This window comes from Andrographis paniculata, unplaced genomic scaffold (genome assembly GCF_009805555.1).
Source record: "Andrographis paniculata isolate CXL003 unplaced genomic scaffold, ASM980555v1 Contig65END, whole genome shotgun sequence".
In the NCBI taxonomy this organism is placed as follows: domain Eukaryota; kingdom Viridiplantae; phylum Streptophyta; class Magnoliopsida; order Lamiales; family Acanthaceae; genus Andrographis; species Andrographis paniculata.
The window spans coordinates 3,643,091-3,659,740 of record NW_026137601.1 but is presented as its reverse complement, the minus strand read 5'-3'; the positions used below and the strand labels follow the sequence as shown (position 1 = coordinate 3,659,740).

The window sequence follows — 16,650 nt, the reverse complement described above, 5'->3', positions numbered from 1 at the left end:
TTTCCGCAATTGAAGCAAGTGTCTTTAAAGGTACTTTTTGCTTTTTTAACGCCGTCAGATGGCTTCAGCTTCTCCTTACCCTTGTCTGTGGGCTTCTAGTTCTTTATAGGCAGCTCATTGTTCCTCGAAGCAGTCTTGAAACGAGAGCCTTAGCCTTTGTGTTTGACTATATTGGCCTTGTTGCCGAGCATCATATGTCCCCTGCTTGTCAGGTTCGATTTATGCTCCTTTTCAGTTTGGAGACGATTGATCAGTCTCACCATGTCCATTTCCTTCTGTTTGTGTTTTAAGTAAATCTTGAAATCACCCTAACTAGGCGGCAATTTTTCAATTATCATCGCCACTTGGAAGGCTTTACTCAACTTCATCTCCTCAGCCTAGATTGCATGCGGAATCAGCTGAAACGCATCAAGTTTCTTTGTAACATTTTTTCTGTCCACCATTTTGAAATCCAGAAATCATCCCACTATGAATTTTTTGGCACCAGCATCCTCGGTTATGTACTTCATCTCCAATATCTCCCACAACTGTTAGCCGTTAGCGCATGCCAGGAGACACTATATAGGGAGTCACTCTTAAAAACTGAGCGTTTTCAAGCTTTTAGAATTTGTACTTTATATTCTTCTGAGGATCCTTCATGCACAACATGTGCATCTTCCATCAGCCAGTCTGTCTGGTTCAACGTGGTCAGATAAAACAACATTTTTTGTTGCCGCAGCAATAGGCTGCCTGAAGGTTGCAGCAACAACCGGTTGTATACCCTTCAAGTCGTCTAGTTACTGTAGGCAGACGAGACCCTGCGCAAGTCCTGCAAACATATGCTGAGGACGAGGCAGAACAACAACATACTATCTCACGTGGGTATCAACGGAATCCTATTTTTTTTTCCAGCAACAGGCTGGTTGGAGGTCACAGCAATAGGTTGCGCCTTCTCCATCACGGTCTTGAAGGCCTGTTCTTAGGCTGTCTTCACAGCTTTCTTGGCAGCACCCCTCCTGGCTGCCTTACGCGCCTCACGTTTATCAACTGCGATCGGAGCAGCCTCACCAGTTGTGCGGCGTAGTTGAGATCGTGGAACAGAGAGAACAAACGTGTGAGACTTGTTGGATTTAACCTTCTTGTTCTCCTCCTCTTCTGCACCAATTTGAACGTCAGCGTTTAGATTTTTGGTCGCCTCCATCGCGCATAGCGCTGATCATTTCTTTATCGTCAGGTACGTTCTGGGCAGCGGTGATTCGATTGTGAATTTGGGGAATTTCGTTAGTCATCACATTTTTTCACGAAGTTTGCTTCAAGATTGTTAGATTTTAAACTGGCAAATGTGAGATATGATGAAATCTGAGTCCACAAATTGAAAATCAGATCTGAAATGGAATCCGAGCCACGCGAATGACGCAATTTCCTTGAGCAGCTTCGGCCGGCCGCAGCCGATCGCCTCCCAAAATAAAGCAAATTGAACGGAATTACAAATTTCACAAACCGAAAATTTTTCAGAGGATATTTTGATTGCAGAGAAAAAAAAGATGATTTATGGCAAAACTTAAAAAAAAATTGCAAAAAGTTTTTCTTGTGTGTCTCATTTTGAAAGCTAAATAGGATATATATTTCAAAAAAAAGATAAAATTAAGGTTTTGTTTTGTATTTTAATCCAAGGGCCAAGCCCATCTTCGAGATATATCATAGGCCCAAACATGCATGTCCAAGCTATGCAAGCCAAAGTCCAATTTTTTATTTACCAAGGAAGGATCACATATTCTATATAAAGGTGAGTGGAGTGTATGGGATAGTTGCTATTTTTGTCTTCTTTCTCTTTTAAAATACAGACCAACAAGTTCTACCGGGGAGAATGTGTTTGCAACTGGTAATCGTCTAAAGGTTACGGATACACTTCTAGCTACGAGATATTGTATGACTGTGTTAGGAAGGTATATATAAGGTATATATATATATATATATACATATATGTTCTAAATTAGTAGGACAATAATATCAATTTTACAGGGGGAATGGATAAATTCTAGGATTCGTTTATTTTATATTCCCTCCGTCCCAACTATCGTGTCTTATTTACTATAGACGCAAGAATTTATAAGGGGTATAATTATAAATAATTAAGAATGTATTAATTACAATAATTATCGTATAATAAAAATAATTTTAGATTAAGATTTATATAACTAATTAGTCTAATAAAAATTAAAAAAAATTATAAATTAAAAAAATTAATATATGATTAAAGTGTATAATTTTTTTCAAAAAAAATAATAAAATAAATAAGACAGACGAAAATGAAAAATTTGATAATATAAATGAGACGGAGGTAGTAATCATTAGGCTATTTAATCTAATGCTATATATATATATATATATATATATGAGGACGGCTGCTAAGTAATTACATGTGATTTTCTATTCTTTTTTCAAAAATTGTTTAATGGATCCCTCCACTTAGTATATACTCTCTCGTCCACAAATTAATTTTAATGTTTTTTTATTTGAGACGCTCAATAATTATTGTTTTATTTTTTTTAAACATAAATTTTATTTTTTTTTCCGTTTATTCATTTATTATTTTTAATCTATAAAATCAAATTTGTTTATTCATAGTAAAAAAATAATTACCTAAAAAATCGTGCAAATATACTTTAGGACAATAAAAATGGACGGAGCGAGTATTAATTAATATATGTTATATTAATATTATATAGTGATTTTTTTATGATTTTTTTTTTCAAAAATTATTTGGTGGTCCCACCACTTAATATACATTATTATATACATTAACTAAATATATATTATATTAATTTTATATGTTATTATTATTACTATTATTTATTTTATTTATTTGTTTTGGTATATCTTTAAAATAGTATAATTACAAATTAAATAATTAACTGTAAATCAACCAAATCAAAATCAACGGCCGAATCGATTTTTTGCATGATAGAAAAGAGACTAAATTGCAAGAAATCCAAATTGCCAAAACGTGTTTTGATATTGCAAAATTAAAAAAATTTTAAAAAAAAAAAAATCTGTTTTGTTTACTACTTGTTTGGAGATAATTATTTAATTTAAAAAATTATTATATTAATATGTATATATATTTTTTTAAAAAAAAAAAAAAAGTAAATAGGCACAGTAGATGGAATTTCAAATAGCTACGGCTAGGTTAGACTATTATCAATTTATGTATTTTCATCATGTGGTTCTTGTGCTTGTTCAAATTCTATTAAATTTATTTAGCCAACTCACATCTTGTTAGAATTTATTTATTTATTTCAGATAGCGTGAGAATCCGCAGAATTTATTTGTTTTTTAGTTATGATATTTTACCTCTAATATAATTTTTTTATTTGTAGATCTCACAAAGTCGACATTTAAATATTAACTTTTATTTAAAGGTTTTGAGATATATTTTTAAATGAAAAAAAGTATTATAATTGTTAAAAATATATTCCAAGCGTTTACTAATTATATACTATTTGACTTGAAAATGACTTTTAACAATATAATAACTTTCTATTTATAAAAATATGTTGGTATGAATTAGATATAAATTTTAATAAATATAATAGTATTACATCAATATATTGCCATATAAGTAAAAATATTTTAAAAATATGTATCAGTAAGTTAACGAAGCGAGATTTTTTTTTTTTTTTTTAAATTGAATATGTATATTTAAATTTATAAATAAATATAATATTGAAGGTATAAATTAACAAATGCATAATACTCTCTCCGTTCCACCACAATTGACACTATTTTTATTTTTGTTTGTCTCGTAACAATTGATACCTTTCTATTTTTGGTAAAAATTACTCCCTCCATCCAAGCTAAAAGTATACAATTACTTTTGGCGCGAAGATTAAGAAATAATAGTATTTTAATTATAGTGGGTAGATGAAAGTAATAAAATGACATTTTTGCCCTTACTTTATTTGTATAAAAGTAATGATGTGATGTAAAGTAGGTGTATTTATGAAAAAAATGGGGTATTTAATGAAATGGTTAATTTATAATTGGACGTCCCAAAATAGAAATATGTATACTTTCTAACTGGACGGAGAGAGTATTAAACTAAAACATATTTAACAAATATAAATCAACTTAATTAACTATATAACATACAACATCATAAATGAACCCACTCAAAACTCTTTTATTTCTACCTCTCTCCTCAAAAAAAATAAATATAAAAAAAATAAATATTTTTATCTATATTTAAAACTATACATTTTTTATAAAATTGATTTATATTAATTATAAATAAACAAAAATATTTTTTATTTACTTGTATTATAGAAGATTTTATTCTACAAAATGATATCTATATTGCATATATTTTTTTAATTGCTATATAATTTTTAAATATTAAACATATATTTTAATTTTTTTAATCATATATATTAAATTTACTTTAAAACTATTTTGCCATTTTAGTCTTACCAGCAAATGTATCCATTTTTTTTTAATAAATGTATCTTCCACTAAAATATAAAATTACCTCACCCTTTATATAATTGTTGATGCAATTTTTCAACAATAAAAAGTAAAATCCGAAAATAGAAATTATCTTCGAATTTGATAAATTAAATGCCTGAGATTAGGAATTCCTAGACATTGTAGGATACATAGATAAACTAGGGAAATAAAAACTACAACTGAAAAGTAAGTGGTGATCCCCAAAAACAATTCTCTTGAATTTGATGTCGACCTAAGATGGTTTTTTAGGTCATGAACAGACCTATTTAAAACTCATGTCAACCGCCATTATCAAATCGTGCCTCCATACCCGCTCATCGGTTGAAACTTCCTTCAACCGCCCAAAACTGCTTTTCGCCCGACTTGTGAACCTACTGCTCCGTCTCCTAGTGTCTATCTTCCACTTGTTTGACCCCGCATCAATTATCTCTTCGTCTAACTTCATTTTGCCCGATCTATATGCCGTCCGACCTGGACGTATACTATTTCCTTCATTTGTTTTCTCCTTGTCTGACTTCATTTCACCCGACCTACATAACGCCCGACCTTATCAGGTCCACCCTCCGTGTTCGACTTTATTACGTCCGATCTAGACGCCCGACCTTATCGCGTCCGACCTCCGACCTGCGAGCCCGACCTGATCACGTCCGACCTCAGTGCCCGACCTTATCAGGTCCGCCCTCCGTGTCCGATCTTATCACGTCCGATCTTCCTGTCCGACCTGATCACGTCCAACTTCAGTGCCCGACCTTATCACGTCCGACCTTCGAGCCCGGCACGTCCTACCTCAGTACCCGACCTTATTACGTCCAACTTCCGAGCCTGACCTGATCACGTCCGACCTCAGTGCCCGACCTTATCACGTCTGACCTTCGAGCCCGGCACGTCCGACCTCAGTGCCCGACCTTATCACGTCCAACTTCCGAGCCTGACCTGATCACGTCCGACCTCAGTGCCCGACCTTATCACGTCCGACCTTCGTACTCGATCTTATCACGCCCGATCTATGTGTCTGACCTTATTATGTCTGACCTCCGTTTTCTCCCGATGAAGCTTTTTCCTTAACAGCACTCGGACTTATATTTGGACTCCTTTTGAAGATCATACTACTATTAACAAGCCCACTAAACTCTACACCAATCCTTAAACTAATTTAATAGGCCCATTCTCGGAAACCCTACACATCATTTTTTGTGCTCAACAATAATATTACACAAATGTCATCAAATAACACCACTTAATACCGGGATATAATAGTCTTTATGTATATCAATTGTATTACATATCAATATAATACTAATATACTAAAATCTATATGTAAAAAGTAAACGGATACATAGGCTAGGCAGTGGATGAAAAGAGTATAATAATATCATAACTAATTATTACTCTCTCCGTCCAGTTAGAAAATATACATATTTCTATTTTGGGACGTCCAATTACAAAGTAACCATTTCATTAAATACCCATTTTTTCCACAAATACCCTTACTTTACGTCACATCATTATTTTTATACCAAAAAAGTAAGAGCAAAAATGTCATTTTACTACTTTTATTTGTCCACTATAATTAAAATATTATTATTTTTTAATCTCTGCTATTACTTTAAGCTTGGACGGAGAGAGTATTAATTAATTAAATATTATTACTGTGTCTCTAATAATATAAAGGTTTACTTTCTAATAATAAAAAGGTTTAATTTCGGTGGGAATGAGGGATTATATTTTTTAATTATTTATTGAGAGTGTACTTTTATCCTCCAGTATTACAGTGTACAGAAGTAGACGATACGTGGGGACGAGTGGAGTACTTATTTATTATTTATTTAAAAACGTTATTAATATTTCCGGTGGCGAGGCAACCAGACAGACCACAGCGCCTGCCTGCCGAGCTAATCGTTTTTCCGATCATTCTTTGTGTTTCCCAACAAAATCCCTCCTAAAATCTGTCTGGTTTCCTTCACCCATGGCTTTCGCCTTGATTTCCTCCAAAATCTGCTCCTCCATTTTCTCCTATACATCAACTTCATCGTCGGCTCCAAATTACTATCCGTGGAAATTTTCTAAATTCCGCATCTGTCCATCGCCGCAGACTTTCAGTTGCAGGTGTAAGCACGAATTATCAGCTGTGGATGAGCGGAATTTCGTGCTTCACGATGCTCTGGATGCATCTGGCATGGATACCACTCACGCACGGGTATGAGTTTTCAGTTTGTGTTGTGATTAACTGATAATTGCTAGAATTTTTCAGATTTAGATCATTGATCTTTCTTAACTGAATTTTCAGTAGCTTTCTTAGTTAAACTGTTGTGTGCCTCGAACTGGCTGGGATATACATACTTACCACACAATTAGTGGTAAGGGATCGTAGTTAAGAATTGCACTCAGTTTTGGTGATCACCATGGATGTTTATTAACAGCTTTACTATTGATGTTGTATGTTGTAACACTTTGCCTTGAGTTTTCTGAAACTGTTCAATTGCTAGATTTCACTCTCAAAATTATTATGCCAGGCAATTATTATTCATACAAGACATCACAATCGAACTACTATTCACTTGGATGATTAAGGAAAAAATAACACTTAAACAAATCAAGTTAAAGGAAATACGTTTCTTCTTGGATGAGGTTTCGGTAGCAAAGTAATGAAAGATACTACTAGTATTAAATATGTTTCTTAGAGCTTACAATTATCCATGGAATAAAATAGTAAATGGCATCATCCTTTCTCTGTTTGAACAGGCTGCCAGAGTTGGATTTTGCTCGCAGATTGAAAAGTTATGTGACATTGAGAGAGAAACAAGCATAAGTGTAAATAGAAGGGTTGATTTGGGTAGAGCAGCTCTTCATATTGCGGCTGAAGATGACTCTCTTATATCACACTCTTCTGTTCCTCTTCCTATAGATGATTTTATTGAAAGATTGGATAGCCTTTCTATGGGTTATTGCTCTCATTATAGTTCTTCATATAGATCCTCGCCCGAGAATTTTCTGGAGTGTTTAGAAAGATACCTATATGTTAATAAAGTAAGTTAATCTTGTATGCTAAGTTTATTAGAAATTAGGTTGCTGCATAACAAAAGAGAATTTCTTTCAAAGTATTTGCTCTTTGTGTAGCTTAGTTTATCATTATTTTACAAATTTGTTTACCTAATGCTGAAATGTAGATTCCCAACTAGAACATGGCCTTGTCCTTTTTCAGGGATTTCGAAGAACAGCCGAAAAAACCCACATAGAGCAGCGTGCCTTGTATCTCAATTCAGTTTGTATCTAAGCTTCCACAACTAATAAATTTTGGTGTTAGACTAAGTTATGGTTCATTGCTCCTGAAAATTGCATTTCTTGTACAGGTCTTGACGCATCGCTCAGGTTCTGTCTCGATGCTCTCAATTATTTACTCAGAGATTCTAAAGATGCTTCGCATTTGGGGTGTCCTAGATTTTGATGTGGAAATCTTCTTCCCTCATGATTCTCATAGTTGTCCCAGGGGCTATCAAAAAAAAAAGAGCACAGAATCTGATCAATTACATATCATGACCACACAATCTTTATTGGTGGAGGTAAAATGTTAAAAGATTTATTTACTAAATTGTAGAATACTTATGCCATCTTTCCTCAATTGTTAAATTCAATTTCATGTGTCTTTCCTCTGTGAATATTAGATTCTTGGATGTATTTCTCTAATTCATGTCATTGTCGCTTGTATTCTTAACTAATTTTGGCCCTGCCAGTAGAAATAATCTCAACAAGTTATTGAGGTCACATTATAGAGCTTCTAGAAGGTCAGATACTTCATTGTAATCTAGAGCTTGACTTGGTTGGCTCAAGAATTTGCCTAAACTGGCATTATAAATCCTTTTTATAATGTGTTTCCTCATGTTGGTGGGTACTTAATCTGTCAAATGTATTGATGCAGATGTTGAAAGATTTAAAAAATGCTTTCTGGCCATTTCAACTCGATAATTCTAGAAGTCCATTTTTAAGCGCAGCACAAGCTGCTCAGTGTTTCATCGGACCAAATAACACTACCGAAAGGTACTTTCGAAATCTTTTAGATATAATATTATTGAATTGCAGATGAAATGTTGGGAAATGGTAGACACAGCACAAGACAATGAATAATACAAGAATTATGGGGTTACACAGTGATGAGGGACTGCTCAAAGGTTACATCGTATTAGTCCTTTTTTGACAAAGTTCCATTATAATACCTAAATTTTGGGTACAACATAGAGAATTACACATATTACAATTTATATGAGTTTATAAGAGCTTAGAATAATGAAGTACTTTATAGTTTACTATTTTTCATTAATCATTTTTAGCTATCACTATATTGGTTTATATAAAAAATTATTATATAAAAGCTACTTTGATCTTTAATATATAATTTTATTTTTAATTCATTCAGTTTCTTGTGTTTAAGTCCAATATTGCAACACTTTTTAATGATGCCTCCTTTATAACGTTTCTGCCTCCTTTTCTCATGTGCACTGCCCTTGAAAATTATTTCTTGCATCTGCTAAGGTGGTGGACATTTTACATGGTATTTGGATGTTTATATTTCAAATTTCACCATTTCTGATTTACAGAAAAAAATAAAAAAATGTTTCATGTGCAATTTTATTAAAAAACCTTGTGTGAAGAAGGGTGTTGGAAGAATTACATGTAGTTTGCATTTTTTTTAAGCTTAATATTTTATGTGTATTTAGTTCAATAAGGCATTTTAAGTCTAGAAAATTTCATGTTCACTTTAGATGGGTAAAATAAATTGGCCAGCCAGTTTAGTAAATTGTTTGAAAAGATATTTTTTTTCGTGAGATATAGAAAATTGTGTAATTAATATAAAAATAAGCGTGTGTAATATATTAATTTTTTCGGGGAAATGTGTTTTTGGATATTGGTGAAAGAACACACCCCATTTTTCATTGGAATTCTAGTTTTGATTTAAGCTTATAAAGCTATAAAAGTGTAGGTGTAGGCCATGACGGCCTGGGCCCATGCTAAAGGGCCCGTTTTATAAAAAAACTAAAACAAAAAATAAGAATTATATACATAAAAATAAATTTTTATAAACATATGTAGTATAATATTAGAAAATATAGTCAAAACTGCACAAAACCCACATGTGATTTTACGAAATTACAGCCAAATCCTTCGTATTTTCAAAATTGTATCAGATTCTCTCATGATTTCATAACTTTTTGTCTAATCCTTTTGGCCGTCTGTTTGATCTGTACATGTTGAAACTGCATATGAGTTTCAGAATCTTTATTTCTAAACCAATTTACAAATATAATTATTCTTTCTTATATTTAGCCTCAACAAAAATTAAATATACTGAGAAATAGTAGTTTGCCTTTGGTTGTATGAATTTTTTAAGTATTCTTTAAGACTAAATATAAAATGAATGAATATGTTTTTAATTTGAAGATTTTGAAACTTATTTGCACGATGCGTGCATGTTAAACATTCTGTTAAATAAAGATGGTCTAGGGGGGTTAGATGCAAAGTTTAGTTTGACCCAATTTAGTGAAATTGGGTTTTGTGCAGTTTTGCCAAATATATATATTAAAGTTTGATTGGTATGAGTTTAAATATGAGTTTTTATTTAAATTTTGGTTTAAAGAGTATTTAAATGTGATATTTAATAAGAAAAATAGTACATATTTTTATTGAAATTGAATAATAAAAAATAGTTTGAAAGCAAAACCAAAAAAAACCCAAATTTTTATTAAATAATCAAATATATAATTTAAATTTATTATTTTTATATTATTCATACATAAAAAATAAAGTAAAGACTTTATTTTTGCTCCAGACCCATCAAAAGCACAGTATAGGCCCTGGGTGTAGTTGTTACGCTTTATAAAATAGTAGGAAATACCTCTAGTAATGACATATGCTTCAATGAGACTATGGAGTTTACATTGATATCATATAGTTACCTGTAATGAAGTATGTTCCTCCTCTGCATGCATCACTAATTTTTACTCGACTCCTTTGTCTGATGTAGTGCCTTTGAACTTGCATCTGCTAAAGCTGCTCGTCATAGGCTGCAAAGAGGTGTTTGGACTAGTGTTCGATTTGGTGATATACGGCGTGCACTAGCAGGTATGCTAACTTGTAGTATTTGTTTTCATGGATTGAAGAATAGACCAAAGAGTTTGTTCCGAGGGATGGGATTGTTTATCCCCTGTGTTGAGTTAGATTAGTAATCTTCCAATATTTTAGTTGATTGAAAATGATAGTATAACTCTTTTACTAAAATACACAACTTAAATTGATTTAATTTATAGTCGATTCCATTAACTTTGATTGCAGAGATGAGAAAAATGATTTAGAAGGATAGAATATATATTGGAAAAGTCGTAAATTTTGGTTTGTTCTGATGTATGTGTGTGATGTCACTGATGACAGCATGCGAGCGCCTTATCTTACTGAAAACTGATCCCAAGGAACTAAGAGACTATGCAGTTCTCCTGTACCATTGTGGATTTTATGAGGAATCTTTGCAGTACCTTAAACTTTACCAGGTGGATGGATCTTCTTATATATATATATATATATATAATGCTTTCTCAAGTCTAGGTAGGCTAGCTAGCTAGTAACATAAATATGCATATTCCCGACAATTTGTATCAGCAGCAAGCAGGCTTAGGCTCAAGCGATGAGTTGGAGGGGGAGGAAGACGGTGCTGCTGCTGCTGCTGCCGCGGTGGAGGAGTTAATAATTCGGTTGAAGCTGATTATGATGGAGGAGGGTTGGTCTCGGCGGGGGCCCCAAGACAGCAAAAGTATCCTTTTCAACAATTCTGAACCCTGGTAATATCTTCAAACCTTTACATCTGATTAATCATCGTTCATGTAGCTGTAGAGTAGACAATTTACTTACGTGTACATATATATATATACATATATATGATAAGAACAACCATGGTTGATACTACCCTACCCTACCATATGTATATATATTTATGCATGTATATCATATGTATGGTGACAATGAAAGAAATTTTGTGTTTAATTGTTAATTTTCCTTAGCGAATAAAATATACATTATATATATATATATATTGTATTAATGTGTATATATTTAAAGAGCTAGAAAACAAGTGGTATTGTTATGTTTTTTTTGTTCTTGTTTTTTGGAAGATGGTTTTTATGGATTTTTTTCATTTCCAAAATATTCTCTTTTATATCTCAATATTTGTATTTTGAATTTGAAATGATTTGCATTCATTTGGGGTGTGTTTGTTTGGGGGATTGGATTGGATTTACACTATTCATCCAATTTTTTTCTTCCAAAAACATCAAATCAAACACCTATTTTTTATTTTTTTATAATATATTAAAAATCAATTTTACATTCAAAATATCACATCAAACACCTATTTATATCACATCATACAACTTTTCAAATTCAAAATTTTTACTATTCAAATTCCAATTCAAAATCCAAATTTCAGACAAGCACCCTTTATGTTTTACTATAGACATGAGCAGAAGTAGGGGGAGGGGAGGGGAGGGGAGGGAGGGAAACCAAATAAGATATGTAAGTTGACATGGTGTATATTGATAAATTTTATATAAGCACAAACAACTTTGAAAAAAATAATACTATCTCAGTTCACTGTCATCCATTGTCAATCTATCTATTTGCATTTAGTTCGTTATTGTTTTTAACATTAAAAATATCCTTATATTTATATATATATATATATATATTTTTACAAATGTCATTGACAGTATTTTTGTCATTTTTTTTAAATTTATATAATAATTAATATTCAAAGATTAAAATGCAAAAAGTAAATGGATAAATTGACAGTGACGGAGGTAGTAAAAAAGAAACATTGAAGTATTTTTAAAATTAAATTAATTATTTTATATTTAATAATAATAATAATAATAATAATAATAATAATAATAATAATAATATAACATAAAATAATTATAGTGTATATTATATTGAAATTAATTTTAAAAAATATAACAGATATGAAATTTTAAAATTATAAATTTTTAATTTATACTAGATAATATATATTTTTTAAAATATAATTTATAAAAAAAATTAAATAGATTGTAAAATACAATTAATTAATTTAGAAGTAAATTGTATTTTTTAAAATTGCATATTATTAGTTACATGTTTTGATTATATTTATTACATGTTTCTATTTTTTACATTTAAAATATATTTAATTAATTAACTTTATAATATCATACATAGTAAAATTTACTTGAAATTCTTCTATTTCTATCACAGTCGTTGATTAAAATGTATTTTTACCTATATTTAAAATTTTTTATTTTTTTTATAAAATTAGTTTATATTAATTATATAATTTTTTATTTATTTGTATTATATAAATTTTTTATCTCTATTTTTTTATAAAAAAATCATATATTAATTTTTATTTTAAAACTACCAATAAAACCACTTATATAAAAAATAATAAAATAATACTCCCTCCGTCCAAGCTAAAAGTATACATTTACTTTTGGCGCGGAGATTAAGGAATAATAGTATTTTAATTATAGTGTGTAGGTAAAAGTAGTGAAATGACATTTTTGCCTTTATTTTTTTTTTTTATAAAAATAACGATGTGATATAAAGCAGAGGTATTTGTGAAAAAAATTGGATATTTAATGAAATGGTTATTTTGTAATTGGACGTCCAAAATAGAAATATATATACTTTCTAGTTGGACACGGAGGGAGTATTATAAATTACTATAGTTAACTTACTATATTTTAGTACCTTAAATATGGTATGACTAATCTAACATGTCAACTGTTATAAAAAAATAAATTAATATAGAATGAAAGGAATATATATTTTTATTTATAAAAAATAAATTAATATAGAATGAAAGGATTATATATTTTTATTTATAAAAAATAAATTAAAATTTTAAAATAAATTATAAAAAATTAGTAATAACATATATTCACATTAACATGGTTGGGCTAATTTAAAAAGTATTTCAATTCATTTAAATATAAAATCAAACAATATATATATATATATTTAGAAAGAAAATCACAAATTCTTCTACTTTTGTTTTTGTTGAATTTTAAAATGTATTCAGACATTGCGTGAAGTGTGGGCACCACAATTTTAAATCAACTTTAAATTTGGGCGGATGAAAATAAAAAAGATGGACACATAAAAGAATGAAGTATTAAAGTTATATAATTAAAAAACTATTTCAGAGACACGATATTTAGAGGTGCAATTAGTAGATAATTAAGAATACATTAGTGAAAATAATTATCCAATAATATAAATAATTATAAATTAAGATTAAGATAACTAATTAGTTTAATAAAAATTAAAAAAAATAAATTAAAAAGTTTAAAAATGAGATTAAAGTGTGTAGAAAAATGACATGGAATATGAGACGGACAGAAACGACAACGTGGACATGGTACATGGGAGGGAGGGAGTATATCAAAAGCACACATAGCAAAAGTGGTATCTAGCAAGGAATGGTCAAACCCCGCTTCTAGAGTAATGACTCCTTTTCAAGCCTATTTTTAAACGCAATTTTTTCATACCTGGATCGGATTTTGGAGTGCCTATTTTTTCCGGCTCTAATTACTAAGAAGTGGAGTATAGGAAAGAGCAGAAAATAAGCAATGGATTTGAAAATAGGGCAAGCATGCATTATTAATTTATTGCATTATCCCATTCCCACCAATCCAATCAAATATGCGAGTGAGCCTTCAACTTCAACTTGGAGAATGTGCAGCAACAATTAAAACAGGCGAAAGCAAAGGCAAAGGCAAATATTTTTTCAAATCCATAAAAAATGGAGTGTAATTTTGCAGCAGTAGGTACGCACCTGGTGATTATATTGCTGGCTATAGAGATATCTGCATCCATTAATTACTAAATCTTGCCTTGGAGTCGAAGAGTGAAATTGAGCAAAGATAGGAGGACCTCCTTCAAGTTCTCCTTTGCTGATTCATCCATCAAGTTCCCACTTTGGTCGAATTTTGGAGGATTTGAGAATGCATAGAGGGAAAACTCTGGCTTGTTGATGAAATGTAGATCGAGGAATACACCCATCTGCCGTAGTTGATACTGTGCCAGTTGCCCTCGGGTACCTCCAGCTGTGCTCACCATTGCAGCCGCTTTATTAGCCCAAACGTTCGGCGGCCTTGATGCCCAATCAATTGCATTTTTCAGAGGTCCTTCCTTGCCCAAAACCCAAACATTTTAGCTCAAGTATTACAGGTAAAAGTACGCCATAATTCAAATATGTAACTTTAGTTAATTAAATAAGGATTTGTATGCAGCTGCAAGCAAGAAAGCAAGCTGATAATTGCTGCTTCTAACTCTATCAAAGTTCTACAACCCACAAGAATGATTGAGAATTTCAAACCAAAGTTGGGAGCAAGCAAGTTATGACTTCTGAGATTAACCCATTTAGAAAATGCTCTAAGCTAAATTTAGGAGGGCATTGTTTTAATATATAGTTAATCTAATCATTGATACAAAAATATATCTTCCAAGATCATAAACAAATTAATAATTTTATAATTAAAGTTGAAAGTGTCCTTTAACAAATAATACAAGGTCTAAACTTGACATTCTTTTTTTTTTTTTGGTGTTTTGTTTTTACAAACTCCAACAACTAAATATATACAAACATTCAACTACTAAATAGCCTCAATGTTTCTCTTTTTGCCTGTTTTAATTAAACTATTATCAATAAATTAAGAAGCTTCTGCACAACACTGTCTTAATGTAATAAAACCATTTCAAAATGTGCTGCTGTAGCAACAAATTTTCTATTGTGTGTGTTCGAGGGATTTCCCCAAAAATCCACTACTCATCCAATTTTTCCACGTAACATCAATCAAATACCTATTTTTCATTTTTTATATTATACTAAAAATCAATTTTACATTCAAAATAGCATCGCCACCTATTTATATCACATTATACAACTATTTCAATTCAATATTTTTACTATTCAAATCTCAATTCAAAATCCAATACCCAAACCTCTGCTTTTTGTTTTGTTTTTGTTTTTTTTTTTTTCTTTTTTGGCTTATTTATAATAAGTACATGAAAAAAGTTCAATTGGACAAACTAACAAACTAACCCCCCTGAGTTAAATATATATACATTAAACTCACAACACAAGAAGGAAATGCAGTGGAAATATGAACTCTGGAAACATGAACTAGGTAAGCATAGATGGAGCAGATATGAAACAACACAAAAAAAAAGAGCTTCAATTATCTTGGAAAGAAGTGTATTGGCTTAAGTACCTGTGATAGAGTAATTATAATCCGGCGAAGCAAAGAGCACAGCATCTGCAGCAAGGATTCTCTGTCGGAAATCCTCTACCACCGGCGGATATGTCCCTCCCACTTCTAAATCCGTGTTCAGAAATGGCAATGGTGATATATCAACATACTCAATCTCCAAACCATCGACCGACTTCGATATATCCATCGCTACAGAACATCAAAACAGACCAGTTCATAACATATTAGATAATTGAAAACTTAAAAAGAAGAACTCCACACGTTTTTCTCTCAAAACAGTTTCAGGAAGCAAACAGTTTCCAAAAAACTAGGGTATTTTCATCCGAAATCGATTGCCGACAGTAACAAGTGTGATTCAGAACAGAACAAATTTTTAAAAATCGGAGGAAAAATCACAACAATCAAATGGAGAGAAGCAAGGAGAACGAAGGTTCAGCAATTAAGCAGTAATAGTAATGGGTGCAATACGAACCAGCACGGAGGAGACCGCGGTTGTAGGAGGCTTTGCGGAGAGAACCGCAGAGAGCGACAACTCTGACGACTGGTGAAGAAGTGATCGCCGGCGCCGCCATATCGTGGGTGAGTGATGATGAATCCCTAACTGGTACTGGTTGGTCAGACCAATATGATATAGCCTGCTACTGCTGCACTGTCATTCTACTCTATATACACATAAACTTCCTCCTGCCTTATTATTATTGGGCAGGCGAGTTAAGAGCTGTTCATGTATCAACGGTTTTATTTTTTTATTTTTGTCTGTTTTGTATAATTTGTAAAAAATATAAATATATATTTTAATTATATTTTAAAATTTATAATTTTTTTTTTTATTTTAAGTAAATTAATAATTTAATTTTAATTTATAATTATGGGA

At 31.2% G+C, this 16,650-nt stretch overlaps 2 protein-coding genes across 4 annotated transcripts; one reads left to right on the top strand and one right to left on the bottom strand.

Annotated features, from left to right (window-relative positions):
* Positions 1-6,319: 6,319 nt before the first annotated feature.
* On the top strand, positions 6,320-11,554 carry LOC127262573 (uncharacterized). 3 transcript variants are annotated; one of them, XM_051291316.1, is made up of 8 exons: positions 6,321-6,682; positions 7,228-7,512; positions 7,688-7,747; positions 7,836-8,045; positions 8,402-8,520; positions 10,502-10,599; positions 10,906-11,021; positions 11,134-11,554. In XM_051291316.1, exons 1-8 carry the CDS (start codon positions 6,452-6,454, stop codon positions 11,311-11,313), a joined length of 1,299 nt encoding a protein of 432 aa, XP_051147273.1. In that variant the 5' UTR covers positions 6,321-6,451; the 3' UTR covers positions 11,314-11,554. The 3 variants fall into 3 exon arrangements, with proteins under 3 accessions (XP_051147274.1, XP_051147273.1, XP_051147272.1); XM_051291315.1 differs by having other exon boundaries at positions 11,131-11,554; XM_051291317.1 differs by lacking the exon at positions 7,228-7,512 and having other exon boundaries at positions 6,320-6,682; positions 11,131-11,554.
* A 2,583-nt stretch (positions 11,555-14,137) lies between these two features.
* On the bottom strand, positions 14,138-16,448 carry LOC127262031 (NADPH:quinone oxidoreductase-like). Its single transcript, XM_051290511.1, has 3 exons — positions 16,249-16,448; positions 15,777-15,965; positions 14,138-14,690 (listed from the first exon to the last, which is right to left on the bottom strand). The coding sequence occupies exons 1-3, from the start codon at positions 16,346-16,348 to the stop codon at positions 14,386-14,388; spliced, it is 594 nt and encodes a 197-aa protein (XP_051146468.1). The 5' UTR covers positions 16,349-16,448; the 3' UTR covers positions 14,138-14,385.
* Between the last annotated feature and the right edge of the window lie 202 nt (positions 16,449-16,650).

Excerpts from the sequence above, each read along its gene's own strand:
- LOC127262573 (XM_051291315.1), top strand. The coding sequence starts at position 6,452 with ATGGCTTTCGCCTTGATTTCCTCCAAAATCTGCTCCTCCATTTTCTCC. Across the intron at positions 6,683-7,227 it reads TGGATACCACTCACGCACGG|GCTGCCAGAGTTGGATTTTG; the intron begins GTATGAGTTTTC and ends CTGTTTGAACAG. Across the intron at positions 7,513-7,687 it reads GATACCTATATGTTAATAAA|GGATTTCGAAGAACAGCCGA; the intron begins GTAAGTTAATCT and ends GTCCTTTTTCAG.
- LOC127262031 (XM_051290511.1), bottom strand. The coding sequence starts at position 16,348 with ATGGCGGCGCCGGCGATCACTTCTTCACCAGTCGTCAGAGTTGTCGCT. Across the intron at positions 15,966-16,248 it reads CCGCGGTCTCCTCCGTGCTG|CGATGGATATATCGAAGTCG; the intron begins GTTCGTATTGCA and ends GATGTTCTGTAG. Across the intron at positions 14,691-15,776 it reads TTATAATTACTCTATCACAG|GACCTCTGAAAAATGCAATT; the intron begins GTACTTAAGCCA and ends TGGGCAAGGAAG.